Source organism: Bemisia tabaci, chromosome 6, assembly GCF_918797505.1.
Source record: "Bemisia tabaci chromosome 6, PGI_BMITA_v3".
NCBI lineage: Eukaryota > Metazoa > Arthropoda > Insecta > Hemiptera > Aleyrodidae > Bemisia > Bemisia tabaci.
The window spans coordinates 8,451,983-8,476,681 of NC_092798.1; the positions used below are offsets into that span (position 1 = coordinate 8,451,983).

Below are 24,699 nucleotides of genomic sequence, written 5' to 3' on the forward strand. Positions count from 1 at the left end.
GGTTGATTGAGAAAAATCAAATACAATACATGAGTTCAATCTATTTCATGAAAGTGTCGGACATTTCCTCGTTTTTCCTCTCATATCCGCATTTATCCTGGAATTTCTCTAACATTTCCCTGTCTTCATTTGTATACTTTGTATAAATTCTAGCTCTTACTTTCTCCAACTTTCCTTGCTCTCCAGCTTCGTAAACAAATCCGTTTAGACGGATTGCAAATGAAGCGAACTTTATCTGGAGGAAAGACGGCAACACTGCACCAAGGGGAGGAGCCGATGTAACTCGAAACCGACTGGCTGCGTGACATTTGACCGGCCGTAACGCTGCACGCGCAAAAATCCTCAACTCCCATCGAGGAACGTTGTTCTTGCTCCAAACGGCGGTGTAACGCTGTAATAGCCCTTACGACGATAAATCCCCCGCCAAGAGCCATCTGTTTTCCATACGCAAATAATAATAATTCTTTCGACGTGGGTCCCAGGACTCGTAGCGCCGCCCCCCCCCCCCCCACATCACCTACTCGCTCGTGTCATTTTCTGCGCAGATAAAAATAATAAAATAATTCCCATCAATTGGTGCGTTTGTAAAGGGTCGAATCGACTCGAGATAAGATCTTGAGAAAATGCTCGTATCAATGGTGAGACTTGGTCTCAGGAAAACACGTTATGCCTACTGCCGTGTTAAGGAGGAACGGCGTATGAGCCTTCAGACGTTGCCACATTTCCTTCGATAGAAATCGAATTCACTGGAAAAATTGGGAATATTTTTGTCTAAAATTTTAACACATTTTTCACGTAATTTGGTCTAAAATATCTGAAAATTTCAAAGAAAAGTATTCATAAATTTCGTCAGGGCCGGATTTACCTTCTTGCTGCCCGTGGGCCGCCTGTATTTTGCCGCCCCTTCTCATTCGTTTTGAAACATTAGTAAAAACCATCTAATGAACGTGCCAGCGGGGGAAGGGTGCATAAGACGCGTTTACTCGTGTTGAACACATTTTTTGTGAAAGCCCTGGCAACACTACTAGCAAAAGTTCACGGAACTTTGCGCGAAAGTCAGATTCCGTAAACCTATTCCTGTGTGGCCAACGCCTTCTATTTATAAGTATTGAACGAAAAAATTATGAAAGAACAAACATAAATTTGGATTAATGATTTTAATTTCCGCCACCGCGCCGCGCAGACCGCACCGTGTTTGGCGCAATGCGTGAAGTATTCACGCAGTCTTGTAGGCGCTATGCGTCTCACGCTGATCGCACCGTGTTTGCTGCAATGCGTGAAGTATGCATGCATTCTTGTAGGCGCTATCCGTTTCACGCTGACTGCAATGGCCGCACTGTGTTTGATGCAATTCGTGAAGTATTCGTGCATTCTTGTAGCCGCTAATATATGTTAAACTAGGGGGCCCTGCCCCCTGACCGCTACGCGGCCCAACCCCCGGGAGGGCGCCTCGCGCCCTCAGGACCGCTTCGCAGGCCCTATACGCATATGTATAGGCAAAAATGTTCTTCCATTTCAATACACCATTTTGTGTTCAAGCTGCATCGATTTCAAAATTTTTGACGTAACACTCAGATTTGTAAATGATGAGGAATAGCTGCATGTACATAATTTCACAGTCCACTTACTGGAGAAATTTCCATTTAGTATGTTATTTTTAAATACTTAATTTAAAAAAAAAATCGGATTTCGACCGTTAAGAGTTAATAATATTTGGTCCGTCCCGAAGCGACGCAGCGCCTGCCTTCTCACTTTGTATCTGCTGTTTATCTGCTGTAAATATCAATAGAAAATCAGCAATCAAGTAAATTGACCAATGCCACAAATCGAAGCCGGAAGCGGAAGCATGCAGGAAAAATTGAGTTAATCCTTATACCTTGGACCTTGAACCTTGAATCCTGAGCGATGCACCGTTCCTCAACTCTTCGAATGAGGAGCCCTTGACGAGCTTTTCCAGTGTTTTATTGTTTATTCGAGTCACTCAGGTAGAATCCCACACCTTGACGTTTCTAGCGGAAACGACATATCTCTCACGCTATTAACATTGGACTTAAGTGACATGAGCTTTAAAAGCTCTACCACATTAAAAGTTCGGGGTTTCATATTTTTTTGCACATCTACATCCACTACAGATGACATACATGTAAAGATCATCCTTATCGGTCCGGCAGTTCGTCAGAAATAGTGCTTCCAAGATTTTGCTTGTAGCTGTATAATATAGATAATATAGATGCCGATCGCCACGCCGAGGGTTTATCCTTTTCATCTTAAGTCCTCGTCATAATTTCTCTCTAAGTCGCGCCGTTCCAGGCAAAATTGCGTGTTCGGTTTCTCTCTTAACTCGACTAATTGAAGGTGCTGTCTCTTGTATCACTGGAAGACGACAAAATTAGAAATTACTATACTCTCAGAAAATGAGAGATTTTGTCGCCTTTTCTCGTTGGTAATTTTTTTTTCTAAATCCGATTTTTTTTATACCTACATTTAAAAAGATTGCAAAATTTGCCGCCCCCTATAGATTTGCTGCCATGGGCCGCGGCCCATGTGGCCAACCCCTTAATCCGGCCATGAATTTCGTTAGAAATACATGATTTATCAAGGGAAGGCAATTACTCTCGAATGTTTAAACGGCGTTTTACCTTAGCATGGCAGCATAGGACTGCCATGTTGAAAACTTCCGGTAACTTTCCATTTTAATGGAGGGAAGCACATTGGAACTCGTCAAGAAAAAAATTTACCACGAAAAATTAGTTAATGGAATGGTGTCGAGCATAATTTTAAGCAATAAAAAATATTAAGAAACGTGGCCCACACTCTATGAAACAAGAAGGTAAAATAGTGCTGGGTTTGGCTTAAAATTTTTGACTCTCATTGAGATTTTTTAACATTTTGTTAAAAAATCCCCCCCCCCTTGTTTCCCCCGCAAAATATAGTCTGAACCCAGCACTATTTTACCACCTTGTTACATAATTTTCATTAAGGTAATGACAATGTAAGAAGAAACACTGAAGTAACTGAACGAGTTGTGATGCTTAAAAGTATGAAAGCCCCTACTAGATAAGGAAAACAACCCCAACGAAAAACGAGTACTGAAAGATCTGATTGAAAAGATCCGTTAATGAGAACGCAGAAAACACAGTTTTTTTGCTATATTCATTCGCAAAGTACAATTTTAACAAACGCAATGAGTAAAAAATTTCTTGTTTAGAGAAACACCTCACTTCAATATCCAAGTAGAAAGCAAATACCTATTTAAATTGTGTTCTGGATAGAAACTGACAGCCACAACCATTGACGAGGCGTGAATGATCGATTTTTGATATTTCTCCACTTAAAGCTATGGTAAAGCATCGACGATGAAAGTGTTCGCCATTTAAACCTATGAAAAATAATCGATAAACGGTGTGTTCGCACCTTAATAATCGATTCTTTGCCATAGCTTTAAATGAAGAAATATCGAAAATCGATCATTCAGCATTCACGCCTCGCCACCGAATCTAATCAGTAGTAAGGTCAGAGCTTGTCTCTGCTTTGCTTAACCTTCTGATTATTTTGGTACATTGAACCGATAATGACACGTTTATTTCTTGTAACTCGATTCCGTCCATGTTGTACTACATCGCATAGTTATCCACGGTGGAGGAAAGGCAATGATAATGAGGCGCTTAGCTTTGATAAATTAGGTATGAAATAACGAAATAACGCGGGTCAAAATAAATGATACCCAAATGAATGATACATGATTTCTGATAACCGTTTGCCTTATCGGCCTTTCTCCTCTTTCTCACTGAGCACGTATGCGTTTCCACTTCCCCCTTTCGTTTCTTACGACTCGGCTTTTAACTATCTTCGCATAACATAAACGAGTTGGCATTTATCGATGCTTGTATAGTGTTGCAGTGAGAGTGGAGCTTTAAATCGAGTTTTGGAAGAAGTATTCGGAAGGATTAAATTAAGTATTTTTAAGTCATTGTTGATTTAGTTCGCTATTTTTTAAATCACTGGTGCTTACAGGATGTAGTTGCTTCAAAGCTCGATAGAATGTAGTGTACTGGCACTAATATTCATTTCTTAATCTTCCGTTTTCAGTGTTTTGGAATTGATGAAACTCCGATTTTTCAACATTTTAAACATGTTTTCCTTTTGTATTATTTCTAACTGCCGATGGTGCTAAGGCACATCTAACCTGAGAACACGGTTACTCAATCGGATGTTTTTAAAATGTTGCAAATGTCGTCAATCTCGGATCAGTCGTTGACATGCTTCCAACACATTTTCAAAACGAACACTTGGAATGTGCAAGTTGACCATGTCTTTGAAACATATTGAAAACATATTGAAAATGGTTCTGATGGAGACCATTCAATCTTTCTTAAAATGGCTCAAATTTGTCTTAAAATGTGTCGGAAACGTTTTGAACTCATTTCAATAAGGTATAAAAAAACAAGAAAAATGTGTGTAATAAAATATGTGTCAAATATATGTTGTATACCTACATTGCAGTCCGTTCAATAAACTATATCAGGAAGGTTTAAAAAACATTTCCAAACCATCGTCACAGCTACGCCTATGAATGAAACATATTTACGGAACATTTCTGCCACAATTTATATGAAAATCAATGAAATTTTAATGACACCAATCGGAAAAAAATTTTGAATTGTCTAAACATTTTTTAACCGCCCAGGTACAGATTCATATAAGATTTGCTGCGAAAGGAGATCAACTGAATGGATGGGAAACGTTTCGAACACAACTTTGAAACGTTTCATTAGAAGTTCTTGGAAATTTGAAAAATTTGAGGGAGTCAAAGGAACTATTCTTGAATACCTGAGCTCTGTATTTTTCTTTGTGCAGGAATGATCATGAAATCGAAAATCTTCGATACATTTTGGAATAACCCCACTTCAATGAGCGAACTTGAATTAGCTTCCTATCGCATTAGGTGGGAGAAAAAAACTTCGGCCATTTCCGCATGAGCCCCTAAAAGCATGGAGTTATATGAAGAACAGGGCTCAAGTGGAAATAAAGATACGCCCTTGCGTCAGAGGGACGACGAAATATGCTGAAAATAGGACGATGAGAGAATGGAAACGGGGAGGAAAGGGGGTAAGAAAGTGGGAGGGGTTAGAGAGCGTTTGTAGAAACATACTGCCGTGCTAAGGAAGAACGCCGTATGAACATTCAGGTTGCCTAATTTCCCTAGATGAAACACGTATTTTTGAGGAAAGTTATGCGCATTTGTCCTTGAAATTTTCAGATTTTTTCGATTCAATTGTAAACAAACTCGTCCGAAAAATTCGAAGGGAAATATTCACAATTTTCCCAGTCAATTCGGCTTTTCTTTGAGGAAATACGGCAACGTCTGAGGGTTCATACGGCGTTGTTCCTTAGCATGGCAGCATAGATAGGGGACGCTTGTGGGAATAATTAATCGGAGGTGGTGTAGTGGCGCGGTCGCGATTTGTCAAAGCAAACCGCGGAAATGACAATCGCCACGACCACGGGTCCGGCCGAGGACCACTCAATTATCGCTCCTTTCCGTGCAGTTTGTTCCCTGTCGCTGTCAGCGCGAATTTCATTTGTTCCTGTCCTCGATCCCACCTCGGTTGCCAGACAAGCGAGAATCACCTCTATCCTTCACCGACAAGCTTCAAGATCAGAGATGGATCCATGAGGGCTCGTCCTTTAATGAGTCACTTGTTTGCTCGCAAGTGATGGGAAACAACGAGCCGTGCAATCGTGTTTTGATGGTCGAATATTGTAGATTGGTAGAGAATCGTTGGGCTGCATTTTGGAATTTGGAACTATATCCGGCTTGGTTCAGGGAATAACGCTTTGCTTTCCGTAAAACAAATAATAGTGAGGAGATAAAAAAAAAAAAAAAAAAAAAAAAAAAAAACCGGAATTAAAAATTTGTATTTTTTAGTTACGAATTGCTCATTAACCATCATAAGGCAAAAAATATCGTCAATCTCCGAATTTAAATCAACCCTCACTTTCGATTACACGGCTTAGAGCCCGGGACCTCTAAAATATATAACCTCTGCTGAGGATCCAACTGAATGATAAAAACCAAAATTTACCATTTTTCATGACCACTGTTTGGCAACAACGCCGTTTGACATATTTTATTGCTATTTTAATCGATTTGAGGAGTCCTTTATATGCATTCCGATTATTTGTAATGAAATATCTGTGCTTTCATTTGCTCGGCACTCGATGGCCCGACACCCAAGTAGCACAGTGCAACAAAGGTATTGAAATTAAATTGCAATTTGATTTTAATACAATTGTAATTATTTTACTATTAAATTTCAATACTTTTACATCATTTCAGTCGATTTATGCCGATTTTAAACAATCAACAAAATGAGCTTCATGTGCCAGAAGATGGGCAATAAGCAATAAAAATTGTAACTTATTTCAATTTTACTGCAATAAGTTTCAAGAAATGGGGCCCCTTCTGATAGGAGCTAGGCAACATACACAACACTCAGTGGAATTGCAATATTTTACTATACAATTGCTACTTATTGCAATCTGTGCTAATTGGAAAACAAGGCTGGGCTGTACCCCATTCGCTCGTAGTACATATATGAAGAAGTTTGGCAACACTGCTGTATGGATTTCCCGCCGTAAATCAAAACCTTAGACGAAAAAATAGCGCGACCGCAGAAAAGCAGCGGATCTTGGCGGCGCTTGGAACCCGAACACGAAACGAAAAGGGGTGGGGGCCAGGGAGGATGATCGGTTATTAAAAGATAGATTGTGCATTTCCGGTGGGTTTTGAGTCGATGGGCGGTGCTCAGCGGTTCCATCGGTGAGACGGACGTCGAGGGTGACGAAGGTGATGGACGATGGCGGTCACCAACTTCCGGTCGCGGGAAATCCACAAGCGAAACGCCGACCAACAGTAAAGCTCTCGCGTGCAGAGACAAATAGAGGCGTTTCTCTTCAGGAGATTTTAACGTCCTGCCTGCTGACTGTTGAAACTGATAGACAAAGTAATAGGCAAAGAAGACAAAAAAGGTATGGATGGAATTATTGGTGAAAGCGGGTGGTTGCAATGGACAAAGAATGAAGGTGATAGACTAACTAACGGCAACCCACAAGAGACCCGATAGTTAGTCCATCATTCTCCCCATTAGTCCATAAGAACCACTCATTTCAACCAATAGTATCGCTATATACTCCTTATGTCTTCTTTGTCAATGGCTGTGTCTATAAACTTCAATAATCGACCTGCAGTGGGCTGATTGTTGAAACTGATAGACAAAGAAGGAATAGGGAGTATGGAGGGATCCCATTGGTTTAAATTGTTAGTTCTTATGGAGTAAGGGGGTAAATGATGGACTAACTATAGGGTCTCTCGCGGGCCCCTTTGCCGAAAAATGTCTCGATTTCAAGAGAATATATAATCGTAACTCTCCCTAAAAAATGAACGTTTTATGGGTAGAAATTTGGCAACTCTCGAATGTTCATACGGTGTTTTCCTTAGCCCCAGCCCGGCAGTGTAATATAGAATTATTAGTGGCTTCGTACTAGAGAGAGGGTAGGTTACACAGGGAATTGCTCTGTATATTGCGGACATTTCATTCCGTCAGCTTGAAAGACACCTCAATCTGCAAAAGCTCCTCAGGCTGCCGTCTCACCACTCTAGAGAGATAACTTCCGCGAAGAAAAAGCTAAAGGCTCTTTTGGCCACATCGCATCGTGTACTTGAGGTAGCCAACTTAAACCTCTTGTCTGCAGCATGGACCCGGACTCATCAGCCTCCGGGGGGAGGGGGGTTAGGAGGGGGGAGGGTCTCAAGAGTGGAGAATCGCTAAAAAGCTCCTCCCGGATATTGGCGTTGTTCATCGTCCGGCTATTCAGCTGCTGTCATACTGTGCACGATCACGAACATTTCCCTTGCATGAGAAGGACACAGAAAGGAGTTAAGCAGAAAGGAATCATGCCACATCAGCTAATGCCAAAAACTGGGCAGTTTAATTTTTTAGAAGAGAACGTTTGTGCGGATTCCTTCGTAAATGTTGAGCAATTTGATTCACGAACTACCGAAAATTTACTGAAATTTCCACAAAAATCCGCACAATCATTTTCATGTGAGAAATTAAAGCGCCCGATTAAAATTTGCAATAGCTGATGCGGCTTGGTTCCTTTCTGCTTAACGCGGTCGATTAAATGTGGCTTCTAACTTGATAGCTGCAACGACGAGAAACTGAGCAACACTGGAAGGAAATTCAGTTGAATTTGTCGACTAGAAGATTTGCATCTTGAACCGATACCTGCTAACTCAATCAGGCGTCTGCTTCTCGAAATATGACTTTTTCTCTCTTGTGAGTATGGGCCTTAAAGTTAGACACTTCGAAGACACAGTCCCTAAAGCTCAAAAAAAAAAAAAAAAAATCCAAACTTTTTTGTTTATTTTTTGGAACAAACTGTGCAGATACATAATCTGGCTTCGTTTTCAATTTGTCTCCCGAATCTGAACGGCGCCTCAGTAGCAACATGAAGCAAAGCGTTGCGAGTTCAGGAGTTCACGTCTCGAGCCATCGCGCCTTCAATTGTGCAGATGCAGCATGCACATTCATCAAGCACGAATAGTTGTATCTCTGCGCCGTCATCAAAGCGCTTCCTTTTCCTTGCTTCATTTCCACACCGTGTTAAGTTCGTTTATATTATTGGTAGTTTCGCTTTAAGGGCTACGCCAGCAACACAGCCGAAAATTGGAGGCATGTAATCAAGCCGCATTTTTAAAATTTTTTTCTTAACTTCACGCCTCGTGCCATCACGCTTTCAATTTTGCAGATGCAACATGGACTTCCTTCAAGCACGAACAGGTTGTACCTTTGGATTTTTTGGGCGAAATCCAACTTTCAGTTGGAAAATTATAAGTTTTTAAGGGGTTCTCGACACGAATGTATATTTTCCAGTTTTAAGTTAAGAACCTCGCAACACCCTTTTAAACTGGAAAAATATAATTTTTGACCTGATAACTCAATTTGGCATAAAAAACTGAGTCTACCTGCAAGTGGACCACGTTCAGCAGAAAAGAACCAAGACACATAAGCTATTACCAAATTTAACTGATCAATTTAATTTTGTTTACAATTAAAGGCTTCCTTTGAGAATTTTAAGAAATTCGTCCCGTACTATGCAGAAAATTCACTGAAATTTGCACAAACATCCGCTAAACCGTTTTCATGTAAAAAATTAAACTGCCCGATTAAATTTGACAATAATTGATGTGGCTTGGTTCCTTTCTGCTTAACGCATTCCAAATTTTCGTGACCATTGACACAAAACTGTCCTCGCATGTGTAAAATTATAGGGGCCGTAACTTTGGGAGGTAGAACTTTAGGATCAGTGCCCATTTGGAAAAAAACCTAACTTAGACTTAAAAAATGTATACCTCGTGTTGTTCAAACCTTTAACACCCAGTAGATTCGACTATCGAAACACGATTCCTGAACGGCAGAACCGTTTCGTCCGGCAAAGCGAAGTTAAAAGAACTCTTCCGCAGTGGCGAGGCGTGAGTGATCGATTATCGATTTTTCCCCTTTAAAGCTATGGTAAAGAATCGATTATTAAGGTGTTCGTCGCGAACGCCCTATTTATCGATCCTTTTCCATAGGTTTAAATGGTAGATCAATCGATAGATCGCAAAGCACGCCACGCCACTACTCTTCGGCCGGATTTTTCAGCCGCGATTCGCGATATAATCCCCGGCGGGAACTGGAGCTGCATTTCGTCGCTCTACCTACAAGAACGCGGAACCACCCATTGAGGAAAGCTCGAAAAAGCGCTGAGTGGCATGGATGACGGGGCTCATTGCAAAATGTAGTTACGCCCTTTCTTCGAGAGAACTACCAGAGCCGGCACGTCTTTTTTACGAGGCCACGAGCTGGCGAGAGAAAGAAATTAGGTGTCAAAACAGGCTGTTGGAGCCCCGATAAATTCTCCAAACCGCCCTGCTACAGTGTAGTCTCGCTGGGCGCACCGTGGGATCTCCTCTGAGCGTCACGGACACGAACGTTTTTGTAGGGCAAAAAATCACGGTTTAGGTTAGCGGAAACAAGGTGTGAATTGGGCGTTTTTATACTGGATAGAACTGTACATAATGCACGAATGAAATAAATTAAAAGAAATTGTCAAGCACATACATTTTATGCACATGATTTTCAGGCAATTTTTTCACAAGCAATTTTCAGTGGATCGATTTTTGTCGAGTTTTTAGTTCATTCTGAAAAAATAGTCGCAAGTGGCTCAGTTATTTGTTGTGATAACAGAGGGTATGATGTTGTACCATGGCAGATTAGAATTTGAGTTTAATTTTCTCGCAACTGCATATTTTTGACTTATGTAAACTTTAAAATATGGTAAATTTGATTTTTTGGACAGTTTTGAGCGTTACTTTTTCCCGTAGACAAACATAAATAAGTTCAAATTGTCGAAAAGTTGCGGTTCTAAGTACTTGCTTCAACGAGTTTTGCAACTTATTTCAGGTGTAATTCCGGGGTAATTAATTTGTGCAAAAATTTTAATCACTCTCATGCATTTTTGCCGCCATAACATTTTTTAAAACTATCTTACTTATACATTTTAAAGGAAGAAAACATTTCTGAGTGACCCTTAAATTCTCGTTGTTCGGAATCCACAAAAACTGGATCACTGTGAGACAGGAGGTTGGATCAACTTGTGTTCTACACGTTGATTTAGCTCGCAGATCCAGTATCTTCTCTTCCCAGATAGCTCCATTAAATCTGGCAAAACTCGACCGAGTAAGCGGGTCAAATATTTTACGCGTAATCACGAGCTTTATGCACAATTTTATTTCGCCTCGGTTCCGGGCACCATTTACAGAGTTATTTCGTACCTGATTGGGTGATTTCGAACGCCGGGGGAGATAAACACACCGTTAAAAACGAAATAAATTTTAGGTGGAACAGGTGTGATTGCCCCCGAGGTATTCAATAACTCCGCCAGCCACTTCTCTCGTACATTCAGGAATGTTCCACTGTAAATGCACTCTTCGCCTTTCCTAACGTTTTGGTTGTATTGCTAGTGATTATTTACGAATCATGTGGATTCAACGCTGAATTTACAGTTCGTTGAATGATAATTGATTTTTTCCCCTTGAATTTTTCATTTTCATTAGTTTTAGTAGACAAAAGAAGAAAGACTGCTGAAATCATCAAAATCTCCTCTTACTAAGGTGTTTCGATGAATCTCACACCAGTTAAAAAAATTCATAAATTTTGTCAGCGAGAAATGAATTAACTTTTCGGCGAAGATAAAAAAGCAGCAAAAGGGCCATTAATTCAACTATAAACTTAGGTTAGGTTAGGTTAGATAAGGCAAATTAGCAGGATCAGAGTGGCTGTTTTTCTTATCTCAGCGTTTAAGTCTCCCTGATTTTTCATATGCTGGCATAGGTATGCTTCGATTTCAATGCAATCTTCGGATTATTCTTTTCAACTCTTGGCTCAAGAGTTGTATGTTGGAATCCCGAAAGTAAAAGCTTCCGCCAATACCATGATAGCAATGGTGCAAAGCTGGATCTCTTTTGGGTGTTGCGGACTGACCTTGACTAGAATTGTAGCCGGGCAGGTCCTGGAGGGCCCAGTTGCAGATGTCGCAGGTGGTGAGTCCGTCGGGGGGGACGTGCGGCTGGAAGAAGGTGGGCCGGGGCGGCGGCGGCAGGAACTCGGCCGACCAGAGCTCCTCGAGGCTCATCGACGCGATCGAGTCATCCAGCTCTAAGTCCAGCTCCAGATCCGAGCTCCCGACTCCGGCTCCGGCTCCTGCTCCGGCTCCTGCTCCTGCTCCGCTCGGCGTCGACCAATCCTTCCCATCCGACAGGCCGCCTCCGCCGCCCCCAGAGTCGCCCATCAGCCTCGCGCCAACCACCAACACTCCTGCAACACAGAAGAAACAAAAACCACGTCATTTACTCAAGAAACGCTGATTCTAGAATATGTTGAATTTAGGCAACATTGTAAATGAGTCCACCTGATGCTGTAAAACTTTGGCTGGAAAACTTTATTATCGGTGTCCGGCCAGGCTGACCGGGCGGTCAGAGCGTCTGACTCTAGACCAATACTGCCGTACTAAGGAAGAACGCCGTATACACCTTCAGGCGTTGCCAAATTTCCTTTGATGAAAACCGAATTTACTGGGTAAATTGCGAATATCATTTTCCAAAATTTTCAGACAATTTTGTACGCAATTCAATTTAAAACATCCGAAAATTTCAAAGAAAAATATGCATGAATGTGGTCAAAAATACGCGTTTTATCAAGGGAAATTTGGCAACTCTCGAATTTTCATACGGCGTTTTTCCTTAGCACGGCAGAATAGGTCCCGGGTTCGAATCCCGGTGGTGGCGCCAATTTTCACGGAGCTGACGAGTGGATCTGCAGAAACAGATTCTACTCGACCTTAATCCCTGAAAATTTGAGAGTCGGAGCATAGATGTGCCAAAAAGTCCCCTGATGTCTAACTATAAAATATACTTTCTATAGTTGGCTGTAAACCCCTAAGAAGGGGTATACAAGCCACGAAACCTGCAGAAATAAAAATTGTCATAGGTTAATAGTTTAGAGCATCAAGAGAAACAGTGCGCTTCGGCAGTATAAAGAATAAAGTGTAAAAACTGTAAGCCTCGGGTCTAGAAGATCCAAGTCGATCAGACTAAGGTCGAGGAACGAAACGTTCAGCATAGGCACTTCTCGGTTCAGACGACTGAACCCAAGAACCTTCGGTTGCACGAACCGACCTCCTCGGTTGCACGAACCGACCACTTCGGTTCCCAGACGTCTTGGTAAACCAAAGATTCAGCGATTTGAAATCCAACGAGCCGAAAAACTTCAATGAATATGGAATATCCTCCATATGAACCAATAAAGCTCCTCAAACTGAAAATCCGAGTTTTGGCCTAAATGGGCACTAATCGCTCCATTGAGAACTTTGGTTTCATAGACTAAGATCATTTTTACTTCATGCGGTCATAAGTCTTTGTAATTTGAGAAAGAGGAATATCCGCTAACAATGAGGGTATGTCATCTCGATTTAAGGGATATATGAGAAACCTATCAATACATAAATTGAGGTTGATAGGTTGACTTTCTAAAAAGCCGTGCGTTGCGTCGGAGTGCAGACGACAGACGGTGCGGCTGCAGTCGATCGGCGAAATTTCAAAGAGCGCATTTCGAAATTCGAGAAATGTGCTGCGGGAACCGTGAAAAGCGTTACTCCTTCAGGTAATGGCTGCTCGTTGCTGCGGCTTCGAGGAAAGCGCGAGGCACGGCGCGTTCCTCCGCCGTGAACTACCAGGTGGTCCTCCCCTTCGCGATAATTTCAACGATAAATTTTGATTGTTGGAATTCAAAATATTGGCCATGCCAAATTGCCGCGACAACATTCTCGTTGCGTCTCCTTCAACCTTATGGGTGTACTGCCGCGCTAAGGAAAATCGCCGTATGAGCCTTCAGGCGTTGCCAAATGTCCATGTGTAAAACACGGCTTTCTCGGTAGACTTATGAATAATTTTCCTCGAATTTTTGGGATAATTTTGTTCGCAATTTCACCCAAAGTTCCTGAAAATCTCAGGAAAAAATATTCATACGATTTCTCAGAAATAAACATTTTAGTGAAGGAAATGTGGCAACTCTTGAATGTTCATACGATGTTTTTCTTTAGCCCGGCAGTGTAATGTTCGCGTTAGGAATCGTTCATAACAGCGCTGCCAGCCCTCCTGGAATATTCTAAAAATAGGTTGTAGCATGTAGCAATATATCTAGCAATTCTAAATAGTGTAACATTTAATTCCACCTTTCTATAGCAAATCCAAAACATTATGAGGGTTTTTTGGTGAAATGAGTTTTTTTATATTTCATTTTTTCCTTTTCAAATCTGGTTGGTGAATCATACGCGCAAAAATTGTGCACCACTCCGAAAGCCCTGTCAACACTACTAGCAAAAGTTCACGGAACTTGGCGCGAAAGTTAAGTTCCGTAAACCTATCTCTGTATGGACAAGGCCCTCCATATATAAGAGATGGACCAAACAATTATAAAAGAACAAACATAAATGTGGTTTAATAATTTTAACATCCGCCGCCGCGCCGCGCTAACCGCACTGTGTTTGACGCAATGCGTGCGAAGTATTCCTACAGTCTCACATGCGCTATGCGTTTCGGACCGACCGCTGCTGCACGCACTGTGTTTGACGCAATGCGTGAAGTATTCATGCAGTCTTGTAGGCGCTATGTGTTTCACGCTGCCCGCTGCTGACCGCTGCGACCGCACTGTCTTCGGCGCAATGCGTGAAGTAATCCTGCAGTTTTGTAGGCGTTAATATGTGTTACATGCAGGCCGCCGCGCCGAGGGTTTCTCCTTTTCATCTCACGTTCTCGTCATCATTGCTCTCTGCGCCGCGCTGTTCCAGGCCAAATTCCGTGTTCGGTTTCTCTCTTAGTCTTAACTCAACTAATGAGAGGTGCTGTATCTTGTATCACAGAAGGACGACAAAATTAGAGATATAAACTCAGGAAATGAGAGATTTTGTCACCTTTTCTCGTTCGTAATTTTTTTTTCTGAATCCGATTTTTCTTAATAGCTACATTTAAAAAAATTGCAAAATTTTCCGCCCCCTTTTGCCGCCAAGGGCCGCGGCCCATGTGGCCACCCCCTTAATCCGGCCCTGTCCCGGGCATTTTGTTTGTTTTTAGCCTTGGTTTAACATTTTCTTGGGTTTTATTTCGGCAAGCTAAACAGGAACGCCGTATGAACATTCAAGAGTTGCCGAATTCCCTTGAATTAAATATTTATTTTCGAGGAGTTATGAATATTTTCCCTTGACATTTTCAAGGACTCTAGGTGAGATCGCGAACAAAATTATCTGAAAAATTGGAAGGAAAGCATTTATAAGTTTATCAGGAAATTCTTGTTTTATCAAAGGAAATTCGGCAACTCCTGGAGGCTCATACGGCGTTTTTCCTTATCACAGCAGCCAAGTTATCACATTGTAAATGCGGATCGCATGTTGCAAAAAGGAATCAAGAGCAATCCAACGTCGCTAAGATTGTGCAACTTTTTTTGCCTTGCGAATATAAACAGATTATCTAGAAGAAGTTTATCTTAACTCTCAATAAACTGCAACTGCAAGACGAAAATTACCTTTGAAAATTTAATTTTTTGCGTGATTCCAGTAATTATATTGAAAGGACGTTAGTTACACAATCTTAGCAACATTGAAATGCTCTTGTTCCTTTTTGAAAAGTGCAATCCATAAATGATAAAGAATTTGAGGCCGGCGATGTAGGCGACAACCCCGAGATAGACAGCAACGCCGACATAAAGTTTACACTGGAGCCCGGCCCATTGTTTCGGTATCCGTATAGATTACCGACAACGACGGAACATTATCATTAGTGCGAGGGCACAGACGGTCGCGGGGGGTCGGTGGGGGGACCAGGTGGGGGTGGCAGCAGGTAGAGCGCTCCGAGTCGCCGCGTATTTATGTTGGACCATGAATAATTGCAATTTAATGACGTGTTAGACACTTTTACAGCATGTCTGGTGTCTCGCGGCCGGCGCGGCGCGGCGTCGTCCGTCGCGGGAGATGCAACGACCGACGATGCGACATTTGAAGAGGTGGAAACCGCGTATTTGAGCGGGATTTACGAGGCTGTTGCGTTGTTTTTGTTTAGTAGGGCAACCGACGGGGCGACGCGACGCTTGCACCGGGACATGGGACCCGGGCCAGGGCTCCTTTAGCGGTGCTGCCATTTGTGCCGTGCTAAACAAAAACTGCCGCGTGCTAAGGGAAAACGCCGTATGAACCCTCAGGCATTGCCAAATTTCCTTTAATAAAACACGGATTTCCTGGTAAACTTATGAATATTTTCTTTCCAATTTTTCAGATGATTTTGCTCGCAACTTCGCCTAAAGTTCCGAAAATTTTCAAGGAAAAATATTCATAACTTTCCTAAAAAATAAACATTTAATTGAAGGAAATTTGGCAACTCTCGAATGTTCATACGGCGTTTTTCCTTAGCACGGCGGAAAATGCCGCACGAAAATTTAAACAGAGTGAATATAAAACCTTGTAAGCACAATTAAGGCGTTGCTGAGTTTGTGTATGGTGTTAACTGTAAAAGTGCCTAAGTGCCTTCGCTTCAAAACAGGAAAAACGACAGGAAAAAAACACACAAATAGGAGGAAAAACGCTGAAATTCGAACAGGAAATTTCTTGTAAACGGTCATATTTTTACGATAACAATTGTAATTCTCGGGTCTCTGGATTCGCGATAAAGGTGAGAAATAGTTGCACAATCGTAACAACATCAGCTAGCTTATTGTTGTAATTGATAGACAAAGTGTTAGATAAAGAAAACAAAGGGTACATGAGGCGATCCTGTTGGCTCAAACGATTGGTTGTAATGGAGCGAGAGGGAAAATGTCAAACTAACGATAGTTTTTTGTGGGTTTTCGTTAGTTTGTCTACATGTATTTCCTTTGTGCATTCCAGCCACAAATAATGATCGCTCCATTTTTCTATCGTCTGCTTGACCTTGCCCTTTCTCTATTCATTTCAATAGTCAAACCGCTGATGGAGTGTGCCAGATATTGAATTTTTACTGATCATTATTTTAGAGGTTACCTTTTTTCTGCTTTGAAATAAAAATTTCCTTGAAAAATCGCGACTTTTCCTTTTGAATATTTCTGAGAATATCCGCCAAAATTTTACCTAATATCTAAACAAATTCAAGGGGAAATAATGATAAACGTTATGAAAATCAATATTTCGTCGGAAAAAATTGGTAAGAAATCTGTGTGTGATGTATTTTTTTAGCGCGATATATGCCCACCGTATCAAGAAAGAACGCCGTATGAACAATCCATACATATTACCATTTATTTTCTGACAAAATGCTTATTTTAGAAAAAAATTATGAATATTTACCAATGAAATTTTCAGGTACTTTAGATAAATTGTTAGTAACTCTGAAGAACTGGGAGTATTCAAAGATTTTCCTGAATATTCGTATCTTACGAGTAAATTAAATTAAATTTTGCGACGCCTTAAGGCCCTCGCGGCGTTTTTACTTAACACGGCGGTATTGGGTAACGGTCTGCCTGACATTCCATTACGATGAAGTTAACAAAGGTTATGAGCATTTCTATGCTGTTAAAAGTCTCGTCGTCAAGTCAAGATTGTCTTTCACCTCGGAACGTACATTGCTGCCGAGAAACTCAAGTAATTGTGATTCTTAATTTTTTTATTGCTAAATTTGAAATAGGGGATATATCCTAAATAGCGAGCCATATTTGTGAAGGAAATGAGTATCTTAGGGTTCTAAACCTCTTTTTTTAGGAGAAAACAAAGCATTATTTGGAAGTGATGTAGTGGGAATGTTTCCCTCAATCGAAGGAAGACATTTGTTGACAACGGCTGCAAATGTTTTGCTGAAAACCTCTGTGTAATTTAATTAATATTCTCCGAAATTTTCGATGAAAACCTGCATCTTTTATTCGTGAGGGAAGAAGCAATTCGTCGGGTGAATTCTTGATACTTAGCAATGCACTTAAGCCTCTTTGGTTCTACCTCTTCATATCTTAGATGTAATAATTACTTCGTTGATCTCATGATTTAGACTCGCCGAAAAGCAACTTCCTCGTACGCTGCTCATGGTGAGGGTAAAAATTTGATATATTTATTCATTTTCCTGATGAGCATTTTTATGTTTTTAGTGAGCTAGGTGAAATTCTTTAAATCTAAAACAATGCGGAAACACGAGAGATAACTCTTTCATCGGAACTATATTTGACATTTCCCTATGACGTCCTTGCATATTATCACACTGAAAGGAACGCGTTGAGGATTTTTTAAGTTTAAAAATAAACTTAAAAACTCTAATTACTGCTTGCACGAAATGTTGACCTCTTGTCAATTATTTTAATCTGAGCGGTTTCAAGTTTTTGTCGATGAGAATTACGAGAAGATGAAATTCTCAGAAATTTGCTAACTGCATGTTTTAATGAGCTTTCCGCGAATTGAAAGACTCGACATGGTTCGGGCGACAAGTGGTCTTAAATTATATAATCAATGTCTTGAGATTCCACGAGAATTTCCTATAAGGACAAGGACCTTTCTAAGATGCTTGACCATAGGAGTTATGATGAGTGGCCCGGGAGAATAAAAGAAATTGCATCCAGGTAAGATGAAAGGTGCTAAACAGTACAAATTTTTAAGTACTTAATTAATACATGTTTAGTCATCAAGATTTAACCAAAAACGGCGAGTAAGTATTTAACGCTATCTTGATGTGGTATGGTTGCACGGATCCTTTCTGCTACGCTCGGCTCAGTGTAAATTCACTTTTTCGTACAAAATAGCTCAGAGACTTAAACGCCAGGGTAGAAAAGGCAACTGACTTACACCAAAACCCTACTACCCCATTTACTGTATTCTGATCAGCAAAAATCGTTCTTTGCCATATTTACCTGACAAAACTCTGTCTTCTAGCTAGTCAAATTTTATTTTACAGGGGGCTCCGCTCCCCTGGCTGCCCAACAATCTGACCCTAGAAAGCAGCATTGCCCGGGAAAATATATTTACAGACCCCGCATACCTATTTTCTTCGTAGCGTAAAAGTTACTTTGATACTGTACTACCTATCCGCTGCGAATACCTAGCTGTCCGCAACGGATAGCCCACTTCCAATAAGGGATCGACTAAGTCAAAGCTAAAATTCGCCTAATGATGACTAGTGACCGAGGAGTTGTAAGCAATCGGTGTAGCACACTAATCGAATCCGAATTTGCAGAAGTTTGCCGGGCAAAGTGTTCGCCCGACATTCATCAGTCATCATTAGGTGAATTTTCTTTGATTTTTTACTCACAATAAAGTTGCTTATCAACCATATTAAGGCAAAAAACGGTGACCCCCGAATTCAACTTTGGGCTCACTCGATTACATGGTTTAAATTGATAATGTGGGGTCCTCAAAAATATCGCCTTTTTTATTATTTAAAGTTCCTTTATTGAAAGAATTAGCAATTGAGAAGAATATTTACATGGGGTAATTTCTTATAGCTAGACGACAGTAACAAGATAAAAAGGATTGAGTTTTGAGGGAGGGGAGACACCAGAATCGCAAATCAGCATATCATCAATGTCTCCCATAAAAAAAAAAAAAAAAAAAAAAAAAAAAAAAAAAAAATCGTCTCTGATTAAGAGCATTTTTGTAAAGAGAGCGCAGCAAAAGCGCCTTCAATTTATCGTACATGCAACACAGACATCCTTCAAACACGAATCTGCATTCAAGAACTTTCATCAACGTCGCCACCCGTTCGGTATTTTTATGATGAGCGCGTTGTTAAGACACCCTCTCTCTTCTCTTTAATTTAAAACGATTTTATCAGGCGAATCTCCGGATGACTCTTGCTTCACTCGATTACACTACTAAGATCCTCAATCCAATATATTGTTTTAGATAATAATCTCGAAAGATAATTGCTTTTTACAGGCAAGAGCCAGGAAGCCAGTGAGTAAAGGCGGCAATTTGACGTGGTGAATGACGCAAACACGTTTCTTCCCCTCTAAGTTTCACAATTCCACATAAAATGGCAATGGCGCCACGAACATTCCCGCTTTATCTTATTATACCTCTAAACAAACGTAAGAGAAACCCGCCTGGAGAATTATCCTCATATGTGCGCGCAAATTTCGCTCAACGCGCCCTCGCGTCTCGCTTGCAGTGGCGTGGCGTGCGATACGATACATCGACCGATCTGCCATTTAAACCCATGGCAAAGGATCGAGTGACCAGGTGTTCGCAACGAACACCTTAATAATCGATTCTTTACCATAGGTTTAAATGGGGAAATATCGATAATCGACCATTCACACCTCGCTTGCACCATGCCGAGTGCATCATTGCACCGCGCTGTCCTTATCAGCAGTGTCAACATTTGTCCGGGTACAACCGCAGAATCTCTCGCATCTCGGATAACAAAGTACCGAGATTCGTTATTTATTGTTCCATTTCCGTTTGACGATGCAGCGAAATCAACAAGGAAACGCGTACATTTGTCAGATGAGCCCTACGACGCTAGTAGTCTTATACGGCACAGGGCTCATCTGAAAATGGGACCTGTGCGCTTTTAGAGGCGACTTGTTCGAATGGGTCCGCGCGAACATATTACGCAACTAACAATGCACATTCGAGCCGCTCGTACCATTCTCTTCGGCAATTCATAAAATTTGAGACATTCTTTGTAGAAACGACTTAAAAGCTTTGCTTGTGCAACGTCGTGCTTAATTTGCAACCAAACGAGGCGCACAGAGTCGATATATTTTAGAGACCCAGGACTCTTATCTTCCTTATAAGCTCGGTTTTCACCATCAAAATGAGCCAATCAAAATGGGTCATCGGTGTGATTGTTAAGTGTTGTCGATCAAAATTAAGAGATGCCTCTAAAGGATCATCATAAATCACAAGCAGGGTACTCGATAAAAATGTCTCTTGATACTCTGAAATGTTGCGATGTGTGTACATCGATGACCACAAACTGGAAAAAAAAAACACATTGGATCTCGAGTCCAGACTCTTGAAAACATTGACAAGAAAAAGGACTCTTGATTCAAGCAGATTTAAGCTTAGATCAAAAGGAAATCCGCTCCAATTAAGAGGCTTGGTTCTTGATTTAAGCTTAAATCTGATTGAATCAAGAGTATTTTTTCTTGTCGATGTTTTTAAGAGTCTGGACTCTAGATCCATTGTGTTTTTTTTTTTCCAGTGAAGTGGCCCGAACTGACGAACTCTATGTAACAAGGTACGGAAACTGTGTTGGAACAATACTATTTTGTGGGAAAGCAAGGCGAAAAATTCCAAAAAGTTTCATTCAGAGTCAAATTATGGCTCTATATTACAGCCAGTCAGCTTGATATTCCAATGCATCTACCTGAGTTAAACACTCTTTCCCTTAGTTAGACTCTTGATTCAAGCAGATTTAAGCTTACATGATCAAAAGGAAATCCGCTCCAATTAAGAGGCTTGGTTCTTGATTTAAGCTTAAATCTGATTGAATCAAGAGTATTTTTTCTTGTCGATGTTTTTAAGAGTCTGGACTCTAGATCCGATGTGTTTTTTTTCCAATGCATGTTTGTTTCCATTCAACGAAACAAAACATGGGTGAAGATTTGCAATGTCGGCTGTTGGAGATGAAGATTTCTCGGCTTTAGCCATTAATGTGTGCTTGCTTGGTTTGCCAGGGTGTATGTGCAAAGTTCACTATTTTAGCAGTGCCTTAAAGTTCATACGTGGTTTCTGCGTGGAATGTTCAATTTGCGGATACCTGTGTGCATGCGCTCAGGCATTTTTTCCAGTCCACGCGGTCAGACAAAAGCTCTGAAAGTGGAAGTGAGCTTGTTGAAAATTCTCAACTATGAGCTTCGACCCGCAGGGGCGCGAAAGTTCAACCGCACTGGAAAGTTGGGGTCAGAGTTGAATCGTGACCTTTCCAGGTGCATATTTTTCTGCCAGCGTACTGGTGCAGCATGGACAGGCAGTGTTACATTAAACGTTTTCCATAAATTATTACGATTATTATGCTTTACTTTAATATTTATTAGATCACGTTTTCAGTTGTTACTTCGTTTTTTCTCCTGTGCTGAGTGGGCCTGCGGACAACTCTAAACTCGTCACTTTCGCACATCAAGAGTTTCTATTTTTTTGCGTGGTCCGATTGCAAAAATTAATAAAGAAAATATTAGGATCTGTTCGGAGCCAAATTTTTACGCATCTGGGCACATTTTCATCCTAAATTTTCGTTCTATAAGAATGTTAGTTAGAGGTATCTAATGTGCGTTTAATGTTGATTAAACTCTCAGCAGAGAGTTTGATGTGGGCACCATACTAACTGTATGTGTCCTTTAATCACATGAAATTAGTAGTCGCAGAATAGCGTAGTTTTAAGAACGGTCATCTCAAAAACACAGTTTTAAAACCTCAGTTTTTGGGGGTAGGACCCTCCTGCGAAAACCAAGCGATGCGTTGCGAATAAGTGGCACCGTACTAAAGAGGGTTAAATTAATTCCTCTCCTCCTCTAACGCGAAAAAGTGATGACGTAATTCATCAAATTAGTGCATACGCTGGTTTCTTTCAAATATACTATCTCAATACTACTGATGCTCACGAAGTAGATGAGAAATAATCACTGATGCTAAGATAAACCAAAGCAAAAGAAACAATCCAATGGTTAAAATTCTTCCAACCTACTCGAACGAAAGTACCCCCCTCTCCCTTCCCTCTCGCAAAATGCAATCCATTTTATTGGTCTGCCTTTCACATCCAACAAAGTAGGCGTCTCAGCGTGATCCAGCGGTGACAGACGGTTGAGACGGTCACACATATTTGAATAATGGACGGCATTGTTCGGCTATCACAACACGGTCGCTTGGCACGTGGCGTGAGGCTGTCGGATCTACGATGCCAAGCAACCGTAAAAAAGTCACAATGGACCCCTAGAAAAGGTGCGAATTTCAGCATTCTAATACGTGTTTCTTGATCAAAATTTTACATAAAACACGATGCGCACAACAAAAATTACCGAAATCAACTCCTTTCAAAGATATTTAATGATTCCTGATGCGTGAATTCAAACCACCCGCTCATTGAAACTCAATGCTCTACGTGATTCACATGGCGCGCTAAACATTATCATGATAGTCTCTGCGATATAAAAATCTGGCAACCTCAGTCTTGACGCTTTGGCTCAGCTTTAGCAACTTGCTTATAGTTTGAACGACACGATGGGAGATGAACAGTGCTCGATTGAGAAGCTTGCTGAAACCGTCGTAGTGCGCGATATTTGACTCACGTAGAGCTTTGAGTTTCTTGTGAGCGGGCAGTTCAAATTCCTCGTAACAAATGTGAAATAAAAACGTTAATATCTTCGTTAGGAGTTGGTTTCAATAATTTTCGTTGTGCGAATCGTGTTTTACGTGAAATTCTGGTTAAGAAACTTGTATCAGACTGCTTAAATTCGAACCTTGTCTAGTGGTCCATTCATACATTAAATTAGTGAGGCAGTGTGTTGATATGGCAACGCGGGCTGGGGCTGTGAGACTGATCCCGAGATGAGCTAGGGGGACCGGTGACACAATTAAGATGACAGCTACGATTGGTGCGGTGACACCCAGATGCGCCGCGTCGCGTCGCGTCGTCTGCGACGCGCCGGTGTGAACGGCCCTTGAGCCATCGCGCGAGGGGACGTGCCACTGCTCTCAATTAAGGAGAGACCTTTCAGTTGCAAATCGAGGATGAACGCTGGAATCGTTGCCGGTTCAGAGCGGAAATCATTTAAAACAAGCGAAAAAATTCTAAGGTCAAGTAACTTAGAGTAGCCGACCAGGTTGGCCTAGTGGTCAGCGCGTCTGACTCTAGGTCAATAGGTCCCGGGTTCGAATATTGATGGTGGCGTCTAAGTGTCACGGAATTGACAATTAGATCTGCTGAAACAATTTCTCTTTGGCCTAATCCCTGAAAATTGGAAAGCCTGGAGCATGTAGATCCCACGATGTCTTCGGACAATAAACATAGTCTAAAGTTGGCTGAGGATGCTAGGCACGAAGCCGTTAAACCAGCAGGAAAAAAAAACTTGGAGTACCTGTGTACGGGAGAGTATTGCCATCTCAATCATTTTACTACAGAAAAAGTGTGCCGCTCTCTGATTGGTCGTCTATCGTGGAGCCCCAAAGTTGGACCAATGTAAACAAACCTCAGCCCCTCCGCTCCTAGTTTGGCCCAATGTAAACAAACAAGATGGCGACAAAGTTCTACCAAGTTCTAGACGAGATTTTGGATGTGATAGACATTTTTTTGTGATCAACTTCTGAATTGAGTTCGGATCGACCTTTAATAGATATTTTTGCCGAAAATTAACCTTTGCGTGTGATTATCATTCATTTCTCAGCCGATACTGAGTATTCGTCTGGGTCTGGTTTGTTTACATTGGTCCAACTTTGGAGCTCCATGATAACCTATAACTGATGAGCCAATTAGAGAGCTGCAACTCTCCCGTATACAGGTACTCTAAAGTAACCGAAAAGAGCGTGAGTAGAAAACATAAGTTTTCAGAAAATAGACCTAGGGCTATTCGAGTGAAAACTTTGAATCAGATAATATTTTTTTTCTTTTTGGTTGTGTCTAAACCCCGCACGAGTGTTTCAAAATGAGCTCGATGGTAGTGAATCTTTCGATATTGAATCCCGACCACAGAGAGTGTGCAAGAGAGTACAGCAAAAATTAAACAAACAAAGTAGAATTAAAGTTACTCTACATCTTTCTCATAATTCTAAGCAATCTAACAGGACCATCCAAAATTGAGTCTAATTTTATTATACGGTCTTGATGATTTGATAAATTAAGCCCTACTTCTTGGAAATGTCGCTGATACTTTTATGTGGCATTTTTAAGAAAAATCTTCGGAAAACAAAGGCGGATCCAGACACCTCGAACAGGGGAGGGCGCAAGGGGGGAGTTCAGGAAATTTTTGAATTTTTTAAGTATCTAATATGCAGTTTGAGTCAATTTCATCGTGAATAATTACCGAATGTAAGCTTTTTTCCTTATTCTTTCCTTCATGCCTTCCTTCCTTCTTCCTCTCTTTTTCTTCTTTCTTT

The 24,699-nt window shown here is 41.1% G+C and overlaps 1 protein-coding gene across 1 annotated transcript in view; it reads right to left on the minus strand.

Moving 5' to 3' along the window:
- The window catches only part of LOC109034571 (uncharacterized), a 130,922-nt gene that overhangs the window by 37,236 nt on the left and 68,987 nt on the right, over window positions 1-24,699 (minus strand). The window contains exon 2 of the mRNA XM_019047795.2: window positions 11,592-11,924. Within this exon, the coding sequence (XP_018903340.2) occupies window positions 11,592-11,898 (307 nt within the window). The 5' untranslated portion in view covers window positions 11,899-11,924. The remainder of the gene's footprint in view (window positions 1-11,591; window positions 11,925-24,699) is intronic.